We start from the raw sequence: 16,856 nt of genomic DNA on the forward strand, positions 1-16,856 counted from the left end.
GTCTATAAGATTATGAGGGGTATGGACAGAGTGGATAGTCAGAAGCTTTTTCCAAGGGTGGAAGAGTCAATTACTAGGGGGCAAGGTTTAAAGGAGATATACGAGGCAAGTTTTTTTTTTACACAGGGCGGTGGGTGCCTGGAACTCGGTGCCTGGGGGGGGGGGGTAGTGGAAGCAGATACAAGAGTGACTTTTAAGAGGCATCTGGACAAATACATGAATAGGATGGGAATAGAGGGCTATGGCTCTCGGAAGGGTTTTAGTTCGGACGGGCAGCATGGTCGGTGCAGGCTTGGAAGGCCGAAAGGCTGACCCTGTGCTGTAATTTTCTTTGTTCTTTGACACGCATAGGTAGCTGGGATTAAGTGGATCCCTTGAAGGATATGCAGGTTGTCGGAGTAGAGTTAAGAGACAATCAGGAGGGTAAAGAGGGGGCATGAGATTGCTTTGGCAGAGGAGAATCCAAAGAGCTTCTACAAATACATAAAGGGCAAAAGAGAAACTGAGAGAGTAGGGCCTCTTAAGGATCAACAAGGTCATCTATATATAGATCCACAAGAGATGGGCAAGATCCTAAATGAATATTTCTCATCGGTATTTACTGTTGAGAAAGGCATGGATGTTAAGGAATTTGGGGAAATAAATAGTGATGTCTTGAGGAGTGTGCATATTACAAAGGAGGTGGTGCTGGGAGTCTTAAAGCACATCAAGGTAGGTTAATCCCCGGGATCTGATGAAATGTAGCCCAGGATGTTGTGGGAGGCTAGGGAGGAATTGCAGATCCCGAGCAGAGATATTTGAATCATCACCAGCCACAGGTGAGGTGCCTGAAGATTGGAGGGTAGCAAATGTTGTGCCTTTGTTTCAGAAAGGCTGCAGGGAAAAGCCTGGGAACTAAAGACTGGTGAGCCTAACGTCTGTAGTAGGGGAGTTGTTAGAAGGTATTCTGAGGGACAGGATCTACAGGCATTTAGAAAGATAAGGACTGTTCAGGTACAGTCAGCATGGCTTTGTGAGTGAAAAATCATGTCTCATGAATTTGATTGAGGTTTTTGAAGGGGTAGCCAAGAAGGTAGATGAGGACAGTGCAGTCGACGTCGTCTCCATGGACTTCAGCAAAGCCTTCGACAAGGTACCGCATGGTAGGTTTTTGCACTAGGTTAAATCTCATGGGATCCAGGGTGAGGTAGCCAACTGGATACAAAATTGGCTTGATGAGAGAAGTCATGATGTGGAGATGCCGGCGTTGGACTGAGGTAAACACAGTAAGAAGTCACACAACACCAGGTTAAAGTCCAACAGGTTTATTTGGTAGCAAAAGGCAGTAGTTTTCGGAGCGCTGCTCCTTGGTCAGTTGAGTGGGAGTTCTGTTCACAAACGGGGCATATAAAGACACAAACTCAATTTACAAAATAATGGTTGGAATGCGAGTCTTTACAGGTAATCAAGTCTCAAAGGTACAGACAATGTGAGTGGAGAGACCGTTAAGCACAGGTTAAAGAGATGTGTATCGTCTCCAGACAGGACAGTTAGTGAGATTTTGCAAGGCCAGGCAAGTCGTGGGGGGTTACAGAGAGTGTGACATGAACCCAAGATCCCAGTTGAGGCCGTCCTCACGTGCGGAACTTGGCTATCAGTCTCTGCTCAGCGACTCTGCATTGTCATGTGTCGTGAAGGCCGCCTTGGAGAACGCTTACCCGAAGATCAGAGGCCAAATGCCCGTGACCGCTGAAGTGTTCCCCAACAGGAAGAGAACACTCTTGCCAGGTGATTGTCGAGTGGTGTTCATTCATCTGCTGTCATAGCGTCTGCATGGTCTCCCCAATGTACCATGCCTCGGGACATCCTTTCTTGCAGCGTATCAGGTAGACAACGTTGGCCGAGTTGCAAGAGTAGGTACCGTGTACCTGGTGGATGGTGTTCTCACGTGAGATGATGGCATCCGTGTCGATGATCCGGCATGACTTGCAGAGGTTGCTGTGGCAGGGTTGTGTGGTGTCATGGTCACTGTTCTCCTGAAGGCTGGGTAGTTTGCTGCGGACAATGGTCTGTTTGAGGTTGTGCGGTTGTTTGAAGGCAAAAAGTGGGGGTGTAGGGATGGCCTTGGCAAGATGTTCGTCTTCATCAGTGACATGTTGAAGGCTCCGGAGAAGATGTCGTAGCTTCTCCGCGCCAGGGAAGTACTGGTCGACGAAGGGTACTCTGTCCACCGTGTCTCGTGTTTGTCTTCTGAGGAGGTTGGTGCGGTTTTTCGCTGTGGTGCATCAGAACTGTCGATTGATGAGTCGAGCACCATATCCTGTTCGTATGAGGGCATCTTTCAGCGTCTGGAGGTGTCTGTTGCGATCTTCCTCATCTGAGCAGATCCTGTGTATACGGAGGGTTTGGCCATAGTGGATGGCTTCTTTAACGTGTTTAGGGTGGAAGCTGGAGAAGTGGAGCAGCGTGAGGTTATCCGTGGGCTTGCGGTACAGTGAAGTGCTGAGGTGACCGTCCTTGATGGAGATGCATGTCCAAGAATGCAACCGATTCCGGAGAGTAGTCCATGGTGAGTCTGATGGTGGGATGAAACTTGTTGATGTCAGCATATGGTTGTTTCAATGATTGTTCGCCATGAGTCCAAAGGAAGAAATTGTCATCGATGTATCTAGTCTATAGCATCGGTTGAAGGTCCTGTGCGGTGAAGAGGTCTTGTTCGAACCTGTGCATGAAGATGTTGGCATATTGAGGTGCGAATTTGGTCCCCATGGCTGTTCCTTGTGTCTGGATGAAGAACTGGTTGTTGAAGGTGAAGACATTGTGGTCCAGGATGAAGCGGATGAGTTGTAAAATTGCATCTGGAGACTGGCAGTTGTCGGCGTTGAGTACTGAGGCAGTTGCAGCAATGCCATCGTCGTGGGAGATGCTGGTGTAGAGTGCCGAGACATCCATTGTGACGAAGAGTCCTCCTGGTTCAACTGTTCCATGTGTGCTGAGTGTCGCGACAAAAGCTGGGGGTTCTTTGTACAATGGGTTTCAGGATGCCCTCGCCATAGCCGGAGAGGTTCTCGCACAGGGTCCCATTGCCCGATACGATGGGACAGCCTCAACCGGGATCTTGGGTTCATGTCACACTATCTGTAACCCCATGACTTGCCTGGACTTGCAAAATCTCACTAGCTGTCCTGTCTGGAGACAATACACATCTCTTTAACCTGTGCTTAATGCTCTCTCCACTCACATTGTCTGTACCTTTAAGACTTGATTAGCTGTAAAGAATCGCATTCCAATCATTATTCTGTAAATTGAGTTTGTGAGCGGATCTCCCACTCACCTGACGAAGGAGCAGCGCTCCGAAAGCTAGTGGCGTTTGCTACCAAATAAACCTGTTGGACTTTAACCTATTGTTGTTAGACTTCTTACTGTGTTGACGAGAGAAGACAGAGGATGGTTGTAGAGGGTTTATCAAACTGGAGGCCTGTGACCAGCGGTGGGCCTCAGTGATCCGTGCTAGGTCCACTGTTATATGTTATTTATATCAATGAATTGGATGAGAATTTATGGGGCATGGCAGATGGCACCAAGATTGGCATAGTGGACAGTGAAGAAGGTTATTTAGGATTATAATGAGATCTTGATCAATAAGGACAGTGAGCTGATGAATGGCAGATGGAGTTTAATTTAAATAAATGTGGGGTGATGCATTTTGGTAGATCGAACCAGGGCACGACTTACTCAGTTAATGGTAGGCCATTGGGGAGTTATAGGACAAAGGAATCGAGGAGTACAGGTTCATAGCTCCTTGAAAGTGGAGTCACAAGTGGACAGGTGGTGAAGATGCCATTCGGCATGCATAGTTTCATTGGTCAGAACACTGTATAGAGGATTTGGGACGTCTTGTTAAAGTTGTACAAGACATTAGTAGGGTCACACTTGGAATACTGTGCGCAGTTTTGGTCACCCTATTATAGAAAGGATATTATTAAACTAGAAAGAGTGCAGAAAATATTTATTAGGATGCTACCAGACTTGATGGTTTGAGTTATAAGGAGAGGCTGGATAGACTGGGACTTTTTTCCCTGGAGCAGAGGCGGCTTCAGGGTGATCGTATAGAGGTCTATAAAATAATGAGGGGCATAGATGATGTACATAGTCAACATCTTCTTCCAAAGGTAAGGGGGTCTAAAACGACAGGGCATAGGTTTAAGGTGAGAGGGGAGAGACATAAAAGGGTCCAGAGGGGCAATTTTTTCACTCAGAGGGTGGTGACTATCTGGAACAAACTGCCAGAGGCATTTAGACAGTTGCATGGATAAGATTGGTATAGAGAGATATGGGCCAAATGCAGGCAATTGGGATGGGATTAGCTTAGTTGTAAAAACTGGATGGCATAGACAAGTTGGGCCAAAGGGCCTATTTCCATGCTGTAAACCTTTATAATCCATCCACCCTTCATTTCCTACTCTCATCTGAACCAGCTGGAAGAACCTCCAATTTGAACAATTGAAGTGGCTGAAACTTCTGCACTCCTGCCCTCTGGGTGCCCTTACCTATCTCAGCAGCAAACACGCCCTCCTGTCCCTGACCACTTTCCCAACTGGAAGGTTATATTTGAAGGGGTGTGATCACCTCCTGAAACAAAGCTTCCTGGTAACTCTCTCCCTCCCTCGCAGCGTCCGCAGCTCAAACTCCAGCTCAATGACTGAGCCAAAGCTCCTCAAGCCGCAGACACGCTTGCCCTGGATAACACCAGTATCCATGAGCACCCACATGCTGCAGGCATAACACATCAACTGTCCTGACATACTCATGATCTTTAACTAATTACTTAATAATTTTATTCAGTTACTTACTTTAGATATTAATTAATCTAATCACAAAGTGCAGGACAACTTTCAACCTTCGGAAAATAGATCTTGACCACTTACTGGATATTCACCAACAGCTCGCCACCTCCCCTGTAGAGAATTCCTACAGGGTGAAGAAGTTAGAGAAGCAAAGAAGTAGCGCCCTCCCCTCCTGACTGAACTCCCTCTTCTCACCAAACTTCCACATTCTGTCGAAAGCCACACTCAGTGCTGCTCCACAGAGTGTGTCTGAATTTCAAAACCTTGCTATGAGCTATGTATAAATCAGAAAACACAGTTAGTTCATTTTCCTTCCATGTTTATTTCCAGAAGTTAAACTTCTTACATTTAAGTTATTGAAATAATATGATGCTTAAAACATATGGGGAAAACGGAGAAAAACACTCTGGTGCATCCAACCTGCCTCACTCAAATGCAATGCCTTGTGAAGCACAGTATATAGACTTCTCCAGTTCAACCAGAGTAGGTGAATAAACAGATTGATAAACAAGGTTAATTTGGAAGAAAGGTTTGCTGGTAAATTCCTCGCCGATCCCCAGAGGCAATTGAAAACTAGTCCAGGGGATCACTCTGATTCTAGTGAGTTCCATGCATTACAAGGTGATTGCTTCTCCACTCCTACTTTGCAGCCGTCATCTGAACACAGGGTCTCAGATCCTGTGTTCGAACAATTCCCACTGTTCAGTCTAAGCAGCTGCTTCCCAAACATTCATCAATGACTTGAAAGCTGTTGTTAGGTTGTCCAGATTTCCCACTTCTGTGTCATTACAGATTGAAGAAAAAACTTCCAAAATTTATCTTTTAAAAATGCCAACTGTAACATCCTTTATTTCAGTTGGACCTGAACCTCAGGCGTGGTGGTCAGAGGACTGGACTAATAATCGGAAGATGTGAGTTCAAATTCCTACACTCACCAATGTTTTCCCCAGCCTGAGTGGCTCCTGTTCATTGTTAATTTAGAGCACACCCTCAAACTCGGATTGTTGACGCCTAAATGCAACCCAGATTGATAAACAAACTTATCAAATACTTCCCACAAGGACCGACAAACAGCCAACAGGAAACTACTGAATGCTGAATGAATAAAGTTTTACAATGCATCAGTTTATCAGGCACTACCTCACATCCTCACCTGAAAACTAAATGCTCACTCAGCCACATTGTTGTTCCTTCACAACCATGTCTCACCCTCACCCTGCATAAACACTGTCTTTGTTTTCACTTCATTCAATGTATTTCTCACACTCACAATCCGCTATTTTCATCCCTTTCATTGAAGAGTGAGCAGAACTACACGAAAGCAGAGAAGAGGATATGATGCTCCAGTGACAGGCACCTTGACAAGCACTGGCAATGCATGCCCTCCTGGTCCACTGTGGGGGAGGCCTTGTTACCAGGGGCTGCAGACGTCAGCAAGACCTGCCACAAAAGTATGAGCCTCCTGATTAAGCTTTATTGCTTGGACCTGGTGCTCAGACATGTCATCATCAGGAGTTCAAGGTGCTTCTGTGCTGTGGTGAGACAGTTGGGAAGTGCATATCAAGGTGAATGACGTTAAGGACATCGGTCTCAGTAAAATATCTTAAGGCATGATACAATTTTCAGACATTTTGATATTACAACTCTGTAGATCACATCGATTTGGTTTCCACAACCCAAGTGGCTTCTCATCATTGATCATTTCTGCAGCCTAGTACACAGCTTGTTGACACCTAAATACAACTTAGGATGATGTACAGAAATCAAGCAAATAATCCCGCAATCACCGGGGCTCAAGCAGGCAACAGGAAAATGCTGCACTGGGTGCAGAATGAACTGGGTTTTACATTGTATAGGTACTGGATCCCATATCGGAGGTGCTGGCTACAAGATTTGTTCCAGATTTGCGTATTTTGGGCTCCGGATGGTGTGCTTGTAAAACATGAAGAAGGAATGAGAAATAAAGACTAAAAGGCTTTTATGATTTAATTATTATACTTTTATTATTTCATAATTTTACATATTGCATTTCAACCGAGGAAGAGACAGCTGCCAAACAGCCAGATGCTGTGAAAATTGAAGGTTCAGGCTGATCTGGCAGATTTGGGACCCTTTTTGGCACGCTTATAAAACATGGAGAAGGAATGAGAAATAAAGACTACAAGGCTTTTATTTCATTATTGTACATTTATTTTGCATAAATTTACAACTCAAATTATATATCAACTGAGGAAGAGACAGCTGCCATACAGACACAGGTTGTAAAAATTAAGCGTTCAGAATCTGTTGTATGTCTTTTAAACATGTCCTGCACCTTAAATCATTTCAAGTACATGGGGTTTTCTTTCAGAAACACCTCTTTGTATTTTGTAGACCTACATAATATGCTGCTCTGTAATGAAGCTCTTCTGATCGATGCCATGAATCAATTGTTCCGTAATCCTTATTCACCTGTCAATAGACATATTTAAATTCATCATCACCACTCTCATTCTCTTTTTCAAGACCATGGAGTGTATTCATTGTGTACAAGCTGGAAGTGAATTGGAGCACTGCTGCCAATATTACAGAATCTTCAACATCATCTTCATCCAACAGCTTGGCTTAAGCACAGTGAAGTCTTTCACAAACGCCAACAGTATTTCAAAAATATCTTTCTTCTCAGATACACGGACACCGTTAGATTCAGTTTTAAATCCACAATCACCAATCAAGGAAATTTGGAGAAGATGGCAGGAAAATGCTGCATTTCTCACAGATGGAACAGGATTTTACAATGTGCAGATACCAGACCCCCATACCTGGGATGTCTGGGATCCAACATATCCTGGATTTGTGTATTTGGCAGATTTTGGGCCTTTTTTGGCGTGCTTATAAAACGTGAAGAAGGGATTAGAAATAAAGACGAGCCTTTTATTTAATTATTTCATAATTTTACAACTCAAATTACATATCAACCGAGGATGTGATATCTGCCACAGAGACATAGCTTGAAGGTTCAGGCTCTGCCAATGCCTTTTAAACATATCCTTACAGCTGATGAATTCTGCTCTCTGGATGACATGCTTATAAAACATGGAGAAGGAATGAGAAATAAAGACTAAAAGGCTTTTATAATTTAATTAGTATATTTCTTTTATTTCATAATTTTACATGTTATATATAAACCGAGGAAGAGATATCTGCTGTTGTAGATGTTTTGCAGTCTTTATTGATAAACACAAGGAGGATTTATTAATAAGAATTGTTTCGCATGCTCATGGTTGTAGCTAGCTCCCAAAATGTCTCTTTGCCTGAGAGACATTCTCACCATGGGACGATTCCACACTCGGAGTCCCGCTTCTTCGCACAGGCCATATTGACTGTTACACAGCCTTCAAAGTCATAATCTGTCTTCCTATTTTTGCTACCAAAATGGATAACCTCACATTTATCCACATTATACTGTATCTGCCATGCAGATGCCCACACACACAGCCTTTCCGTATCACGTTGAAGCATCTCTGCATCCTCCTCACAGCTCACCCTGCCACCCAACTTTGTATCATCTGCAAATTTGGAGATAATACATTCAGTTTCCTCTTCCACATCATTAATTTATAACGTGAACAGCTGGGGTCCTAGCACAGATCCCTATGGAACTGCACTAAAGTTTGAAGTATAAAGTTGATTTATTAGTCACAAGTAGGCCTACATTCACAGTGCAATGAAGTTACTGTGAAAATCCCCTAGTCACCACATTGCGGGCCCTGTTCAGGTACACTGAGGGAGAATTTAGCATTTGAGAGGATTTAATAGTTATTTTTGAAGGAGAGTTTTTTCAGTATGGCGTGTTTGTGTGAGATTAGAATATTCAATGTTTATTTGCTTTTAATGTCCATTTCAAAGACATCATAAAGTATGTCTAGAGTGGATACTGTGCAAGTGGCTAAAGAGAATACATGGAAGCATGGAGAGTCTCAGGATTATAAGGGGGAATGGGGTATTAGGGGCAAGGAGGTGATATAAGTGGCAGAGAGGTGGCATAAGTAGCATAGAGATGGAATAAACAGACAAGGAGGTGATATGAGGCAGCATTGGGAGATATAGGGCAATGGAAGGGGTATGAGGGGCATAGACAGGACATGATGGATATAGAACATTACAGCACAGTACAGGCCCTTCAGCCCTCGATGTTGCGCCAACCAGTGGAACCAATCAAAAGCCCCTCTAATCTACACTATTCCAATATCATCCATATGTTTATCCAATAACCATTTGAATGCTCTTAATGTTGACGAGTTCACTACTGCTGCAGGCAGGGCATTCCACGCCCTTACTACTCTGAGTAAAGAACCTACCTCTAACATCTGTCCTATATCTCTCACCCCTCAATTTAAAGCTATGTCCCCTTGTGCTAGCCATCACCATCCGAGGAAAAAGGCTCTCACTATCCACCCTATCTAATCCTCTGATCATCTTGTATGCCTCTATTAAGTCACCTCTTAACCTTCTTCTCTCTAACGAAAACAACCTCAAGCCCCTCAGCCTTTCCTCATACGATTTTCCCACCATACCAGGCAACATCCTGGTAAATCTCCTCTGCACCTTTCCAACACTTCCACATCTTTCCTATAATGCGGCGGCCAGAACTGTACGCAATACTCCAAATGCGGCCACACCAGAGTTTTGTACAGTTGCAGCATGACCTCCTGGCTCCGAAACTCAATCCCTCTACCAATAAAAGCTAACACACCATACGCCTTCTTAACAACCCTATCAACCTGGGTGCCAACTTTCAGGGATCTATGCACATGGACACCCAGATCCCTCTGTTCATCCACACTACCAAGTATCTTACCATTAGCCCAGTACTCTGTATTCCTGTTACTCCTTCCAAAGTGAATCACCTCACACTTTTCCACATTAAACTCCATTTGCCACCTCTCAGCCCAGCTCTGCAGCTTATCTATGTCCCTCTGTAACCTGCCTCTTCCCTCCGCACTGTCTACAACTCCACCGACTTTAGTGTCATCCACAAATTTACTAATCCATCCTTCCACACCCTCATCTTGGTCATTAATAAAAATGACAAATAGCAGTGGCCTCAAAACAGATCCTTGCGGTACACCACTAATAACTGAACTCCAGGATATGAGAGTCAGTACAGGGGTGAGGGTTTGGTGGCCTGACATTCATCATTAAAACTGGGTCAATGTCCCAGTAAATGAAGAGTTCTAACCTATCAAAGTTGTTCTATGTGAAGAGATTGAGTATAATTGAAAGATGTAAGATTATATGGGCAAATGCGGAGAGGCTGTTTCCATTGGCTGGAGAGTCTATCACCAGGGGGCACAGGCTCAGGATAAGGGATCAACCATTTAGGAGAAACTTCAACACTTAGATGGCTTTTTACCCCAGAGGGCTATGGATGTTCAGTTATTATGCACCTTGCTAATTATTTGTGCTCTTTTTAAGGAAATTAAGAAATATAGGGATTGGGTGAGAAAGTGGAGTTGAAGTCAAAGATGGGCCATGATATTACAGAATGGTAAAGCAGGCTCGAGGACCTAACATCTTACTCCTACTCCTGTTTCTCATGCTCTAATGAGCTTCCTCCATCCTTTCTCATGTCAATATCAGCTTAAGTCTCTTTTATCTTCTCACTCGTATGTTTAGCCATTTTCCTCTTAAATGCTTCTATATCAAAAGCATCAATTATTCTCTGAGATAGTGAGTTCCACATTTTCATCATTCTCGGATAAAGAAGTTTCTACTGAATTCCATAATTGATTTCTTGGTGACTAATTATATTGATACTCTCTAGATTTGCTCTTCCACGCAACTGGAAATATTTTCTGAGTCTACTTGTGAAAGCCTTTTATAATTTTATTAGATCACCCCATAGCCTTCATTTTCCAAGAGTGAAGAGACCCAGTCTGTCCAGCCTTTCCTGATGAGTATAATCCCACAATTTTGAAATCATCTGAAAAATATTCTGTCTCGTGACTATGTGATTTTTAATGATAAGGCAACCCAGAACTGCCCAGTACTGCAATGTATGTATAATGAAGGTTTAGTACAAGTTTAGCATAATTTGAGAGTGTTGGAGTAGAGTCATGAAATAGCTTATTAAAAATAGATCATTGTTTAAAGAGAAATGTTAAAGGAATAGGAGCAAGCAGAAGATTGGGATTATTTACACAGCTCATGTGGACAAAAAAAATTGGTGCAGAAATAATGGGCTAATTGAGTTATTTCTGAGCAGCAGCCACAGAATCATTACAGTTTCATTTTCTCCATGAAGACCCAAGTACACTCCTCAGTCACCCCCCTAACACTCTCTCCCCTCCCTATGCAAGCATAGGAGATGCAACACCTCCTTTCACTTCCTCCCTTCTCACAATCCAAGGCTACAAACACTCCTTTCAAATGAAACAGCTTACACTACTTTCAAATATCTGTTACGCTGTTCACAATATTGTCTCCTCTACATTGGAGACAAAACACAAAAGACCAAACGACTTGCTACAGAGAAGCTCAACTCAAAGCCGAGGAACAGCACCTTAAATTTCAACACTGTACGTCATGTTTGACAATTTTATATTATAGCCTCTGCCTTCCATTCTGTGTGTTTCTTTTTTTATTTGATTGGTTTTGGTTTCTTTCTTTGTCACCTCATGCAGCATTCAGATGCTTTTTATGTAGTTATTCACATCTCATTTGGACATAACCTGTATTTCTTTATTATACTTTACCATTCTCTTTGGCTGTTGCATCATGAAATCTTTTGTTATTTAATCTCGCCATGGCTTTCTCCTTTGTCCTTTCTGTCCCCCTCTCCACTTCCACTGACTTAAAAGCTCTTGCATTTCTGCCTTTCTTCAATTCTGATGAAAGATCATCAACCTGAAACATTAACTCTGTTTCTCTCCACAGATGCTGCTTGACCTGCTGAGTTTTCCCAGCATTTTGTTTTTATTTTGGATTTCATTTCAATTTGGGGCAATAACAGAAAGTCTTCTCCCTCATCAAGCAATTTTAAATGGAATAAGGTGGTAAGGGCAAATCAAGCCCCATGGTAAATGTTCTTTCAAGTTGTAGCTGAGTCACATTTTTGAAAGAGTAAAAGGATTTTTACCAGAACCTAATTTTCTCTTTATTTAAATGGTGAATTCTGTGTGATGTTGACAACGAGTGACAAATATGAAAATTATTTGGTTCCTGTGATGATCCTGTGCCTTTAAGAAATGTATTTTAATCATGTTCTTTTGCAAGATTTTATTGCTGGCGAGATGTCTGCATCCAGTGTCCTCTAAGTGTTACTGAAGCAACATAATGGACATCATATTGATTTTAATCTGGACTAATGCAGTGTTCTAGGGTTTTATGATCCTTTGGGGAATGTTGAGCGGAGCTTGATTTGGGGATGATGGACAGGTCAGGTGATGCCTGAGGACAGGTTTTTAGTTGCTGTTAGAAGCTGGTGGAAAAAGGCAGTGTCTCAGTCTCTCTCTCTCTCCACAGAGGCATGCTGAAAGTTGAAGGACTGCGAAGCTTCAGAGATTTGTTCCACATTCAACGGAGCAATTCACAGCAAGTGTTCAAAGCTGAAAGCCCAGCATCACAGGAGAACACATGTTTTTTTGTGCCATGTCTGGAAAGGGGTGTATGTTTGTGGGATGGCGTTTGACTTGGAACAACATAGATAGCTAGCTGTTAAGGTTTATACTGTATCATGTTTGAATCTTGTAATTGTTAAAAGTTATGCTAATTTTTGTTGTTATATTTTAACTGTGTTCTTAAATAAACTTTGTTTGATAAAAGCTTCCAAGTGAATCACTTGAGTGACCTAGAGTGAAATACCTTATGCTCACCCATGCCAAATTCAAATGTAAAAACTTAGGGTCGAGGCTAACTTCATAAAACATCTTCGAGTTTCTGGCCTGGGTCTTAACCGTTCCCCTCCATTAACTAACTTTCAACTTGTTTTTTTAAATTATGTTTCACAGTTTAAAAATGGCTTTTTTTCCCTTGTCTTCAATATCAATTTTCAAACCAGCTTTAAACTTAGATCAAGACAAAATATATCAATCCCCACCCCCATCTCCTCCAGCGCGTTTTGCGGCAGCGGAGGCAGTCTACCATTGGCCGGTGCCAGGATCTTCTGGTCCCACCACTGTCAATGGAGTTCCCCGCTGTATGCACCCCCTGCTGTTGAGAAACCCACAGCATGGGGGTCCGCTGCCAGCAAGACCGCAAGTTCTCGCTGGCGTGAGAATTCTGGCCTATGTTTTTTTTTCTAATTCTAACTTAAATTGAAATCTCTCAAAAAGACAACAAAAAAGCTATTGACTTGTGTTTCTACTTTTTAAACTGAAAATTATATGTTAAAGAGATGTGTAACTACAATTTAAGGATAATTACAATTACTCAAAGCATATTGAATAAAAGAATGTTAGTTGAAAAAGCTCCCTAAATCTTACCTTTACAGAAATGCTCCAGTTGTGGTAGTGTCCTGCCAGAGGTTTGACTTGTAATGCTTGCAACAGATATTTAGGAAAGTTCTTGAACATTCGACTATGGAGAGCATCTAAACAAAACAATGTAAAGTGAAACTAACATTTATTCAGCCACCTTCGAACATTTAAGAATTTTTCATTTTTTGAATTCTGGTCACTCCTGGCCAGTAATTATTCCTCAAATAGCATCACCAAAACAGATTACTTGATCCTTAACACATTAGTGATTGTGAGACTAGGCTTTGCATTCATTGGCAGTTCCATAATTTTAACTGTATCAACATTTCAAAACTACTTAATTGGTTGTAAAGTATTTTGGACGTCCTCAAGTCATGCAAGATACTACATAAGTGCAAATCTTTGGGCAAAGTTTTCTCTGATATCAGCAAAGTCCGATGTTGGGTGGGAAAACCAGTGTTGAGCCCCCTAATGGCAATGTGGCTTTTTACACCCTATGCTGCAGGACTTAATGCAAAAAGGCGGCAGACAGGAATTCCAAGACAGATCACTGGCAGGCAGACTCTGATTTGTCTGCCTTGCCATCACCTCAGTGCTTTGATGATCCGGACACCATTTTTAAAGGCAGTCCCAGCAAACAGCAAGCACAACAGGAAACAATCTTCACCCAGGTGTACCCTGTGGTGTCTCCCTGGCAACCCCAGTATCACCTTGGTACTACCCTCTTCCCCCTCTGAGCACAGAGCCACACTGCACTCACTTCCAAGCTCCCCTGAGATCACTGCTCACCAGGTGCACGCTTTCTGACACCAGTTGTACATCATACTGCCGTGGAAACACATTTTGATGTGGGTGTATTAATCTATTAATCTGGCCTATGGGCCCAATAATGAAGTTCCCAACATTGAATGCTGGGAAATGCAACCCACCACTGATGGGAGGACAGGATGATCACTTTCTGCTTTTATGTCAACCTGAAACGAGATGGTGGTCTTCTCATGACGTTTTCCACTCGCGCCACCAAACCCACCCAATTCGTGGGGGAGTGGCAAATCCCAGCATTTCTTTTTTTTTAAATTGGACACTCGGGGTGAGATTTTCTCCAATATCAGATAAATACCAAATTTGGGCAGGAAACGCGATGTTGAGGCCGCCGATGGCAATGGCAGCTTTTTCCACCATATAGCATGGTACAGGGGAAGGCAAGCAGGCAAACCACAATGCATTGCTGATGTACAGGCTCTGACTCATCCACACAGTCATCAACTCAGCGCTTCGATGATCCAGGAAGTATCTGCCTCATATAGGAAACAATAGTATAATTTGGACCAAAGCTGCTGTCCCAGAAATTTGACAATCTATTTCAGAGTTGCAATGGGGTTAACTTCGCTTGTAGAAGACAGAGGTGCCTTCTACATGACTTGTCAAACCAGGAAGTGATTGAGTTCACAGATGTTGAATCTTTACATTCTGGAACGTCAGCTGTGACTAAAACAATTTATAAAATATTTCCTTAAGTGTGTAACTGGAAAAGGATTTTGAAAGTTGCCTTTCAGCTGTTCCAGGTAAATAAATATTTCGCTTCCTCTTTTCCGTCTTGGATTCCTTATTTGGTTCACATTGGACACTTTCACATACATCTTTATGATATAGGCCGAACAGAAGCAGCAAGAGAAAAGAATAAATCACAGAGGCAAACAGAATATGCCTATAGTACACCAAAAGGAGAAAGCAGTCATTGCAGTCAGAAATAAAACACTGTTCCCTCAGTGAGATCTCTGATGATGTGTGGTTAAGAAAGCAACATTTCATATCTCAATATATATTAATGATTTGGATGAGGGAACAAAATGTAACATCTCAAAGTTTGCAGATACCAAGTTGAGTGGGAGGGTGAACTGTGACGAGGATGCAGAGATTCTGCAGAATGATCTGGACAGGTTGAGTATCAATGGCAGGTGCTGTATAATTTGGATAATTGAGAGGTTATTCACTTTGGAAGCAAAAACAAGAAGGCAGATTACTTCCTAAATGGTTGTAAATTGGCAGAGGGGAGTGTGCAGTGGGACCTGGGTGTCCTTGTGCACCAGTCACTGAAGGTAAGCATGCAGGTGCAGCAGGCGGTAAAGGCGGCAAATGGTACGTTGGCCTTCATTGCCAGAGGTTTAGAGTACAGGAGCAGGGATGTGTTGTTGCAATTATACAGGGCCTTGATGAGGCCACATCTAGAGTAGTGTGTGCAGTTTTGGTCTCCTTTCCTGCGGAAGGAGGGAGTACTCGAGGGAGTACAGTGAAGGTTTACCAGGCTGATTCTGGGGATAGCGGGACCCGGGGTCTCGTCCCAGCTTGGGTCACTGTCTGTGTGGAGTCTGCACGTTCTCCCCGTTTCCTTCAGGTGCTCCGGTTTCCTCCCACAGTCTATAAAATGTGCTGGTTAGGTGCATTGACCATGCTAAATTCTCCCTCAGTTGTACCCAAACAGGCGCAGGAGTGTGGCGACTAGGGGATTTTCACAGTAACTTCATTGCCATGTTAATGCAAGCCTACCTGTGACACTAATAATAAACTTTAAGTAAAATAAATAAACTACCTATTCTGTCTACATAGCTTATGTATCATTTTTAAACTGTTGTGTATTAATAAGCTTAATAAACTACTTTAAAATCACCTATGACTCCACAACTGTTTGAGAACCAGCGGGGATGGGGAGTCTGAGATGGGAAACCATTGCAGGGAATAGGGTGCCCAAATGGGGGAATCCTAGCCTACAGGGAGGCCATCAAAGTTCCCATGGTGACCTCACCATGTGGTGTGGGCATCCCCTGCTAAAATAATAGTGGGAGGGAGGTCTTTAAATGGCCATGGAAGGTGGGTACAGGGAAATTCCTGTCCGACAGTAAGTCTAACAGGAAATTCTTACAGAGTTCAGGTAAACAGCTTGATCATGTATTAGGAAATGTGCTCTGTATTGGATGAACAGTGAAATCTCAGGGTTACAAACCAACCTTATGGGTGCCACTCTTGCACCAGCAGATTCTAGAAACTTCACATATGAAGCAGGAATATAGCTTTTGCCAAATTGCTTAAAAGCTTCTCCCGTTTCCACAGCCAGCACACCTTTCGCAAACATAAAAATTAAAATGAAAGTAACAAAGTACATAAAGACAGATTTAACATCTGGGAGGTCCATATTGAATATTCACCCTATGAATGTGACAATTGGAAACTTTATTCACTATATAATTTTGTGAAGGGTAAATCATGTTTGGCTAATTTGCTAGTATTCTTCAAAGATGTAACAAGCAACATGGATAATGGGGACCCTGTAGATGTAGTATATCTAGATCTAGTATATCTTCAGGAAAGCATTTGATAAGGTGCAGCATAAAAGGTTAATACACAAGATCACATGGGGTTATGAGGTAATTTATTAGCTTGGATAAAGGATTGGCGAACTGACAGAAAGCAGAGTTGGGAAAATGGTTGGCAAGGTGTCATTAGTGCGGTGCCACAGGGTTTGGTCGTTAGGCCCCAACTATTTACAATCTATGTTAATGACTTGGATGCAGGG

The 16,856-nt window shown here is 42.7% G+C and overlaps 1 protein-coding gene across 1 annotated transcript in view; it reads right to left on the reverse strand.

Moving 5' to 3' along the window:
* Positions 1-16,475, reverse strand: part of LOC144495482 (gamma-glutamyl hydrolase-like) — a 31,184-nt gene extending 14,709 nt beyond the window's left edge. Inside the window, exons 1-2 of the mRNA XM_078215498.1 lie at positions 16,283-16,475; positions 13,292-13,398 (exon numbers count right to left, since the gene is read on the reverse strand). Coding sequence (XP_078071624.1) covers positions 13,292-13,398; positions 16,283-16,475 — 300 coding nt within the window. The remainder of the gene's footprint in view (positions 1-13,291; positions 13,399-16,282) is intronic.
* Positions 16,476-16,856: the final 381 nt, after the last annotated feature.

The sequence above is a fragment of the Mustelus asterias genome, chromosome 7, assembly GCF_964213995.1.
Source record: "Mustelus asterias chromosome 7, sMusAst1.hap1.1, whole genome shotgun sequence".
Lineage (NCBI taxonomy): Eukaryota > Metazoa > Chordata > Chondrichthyes > Carcharhiniformes > Triakidae > Mustelus > Mustelus asterias.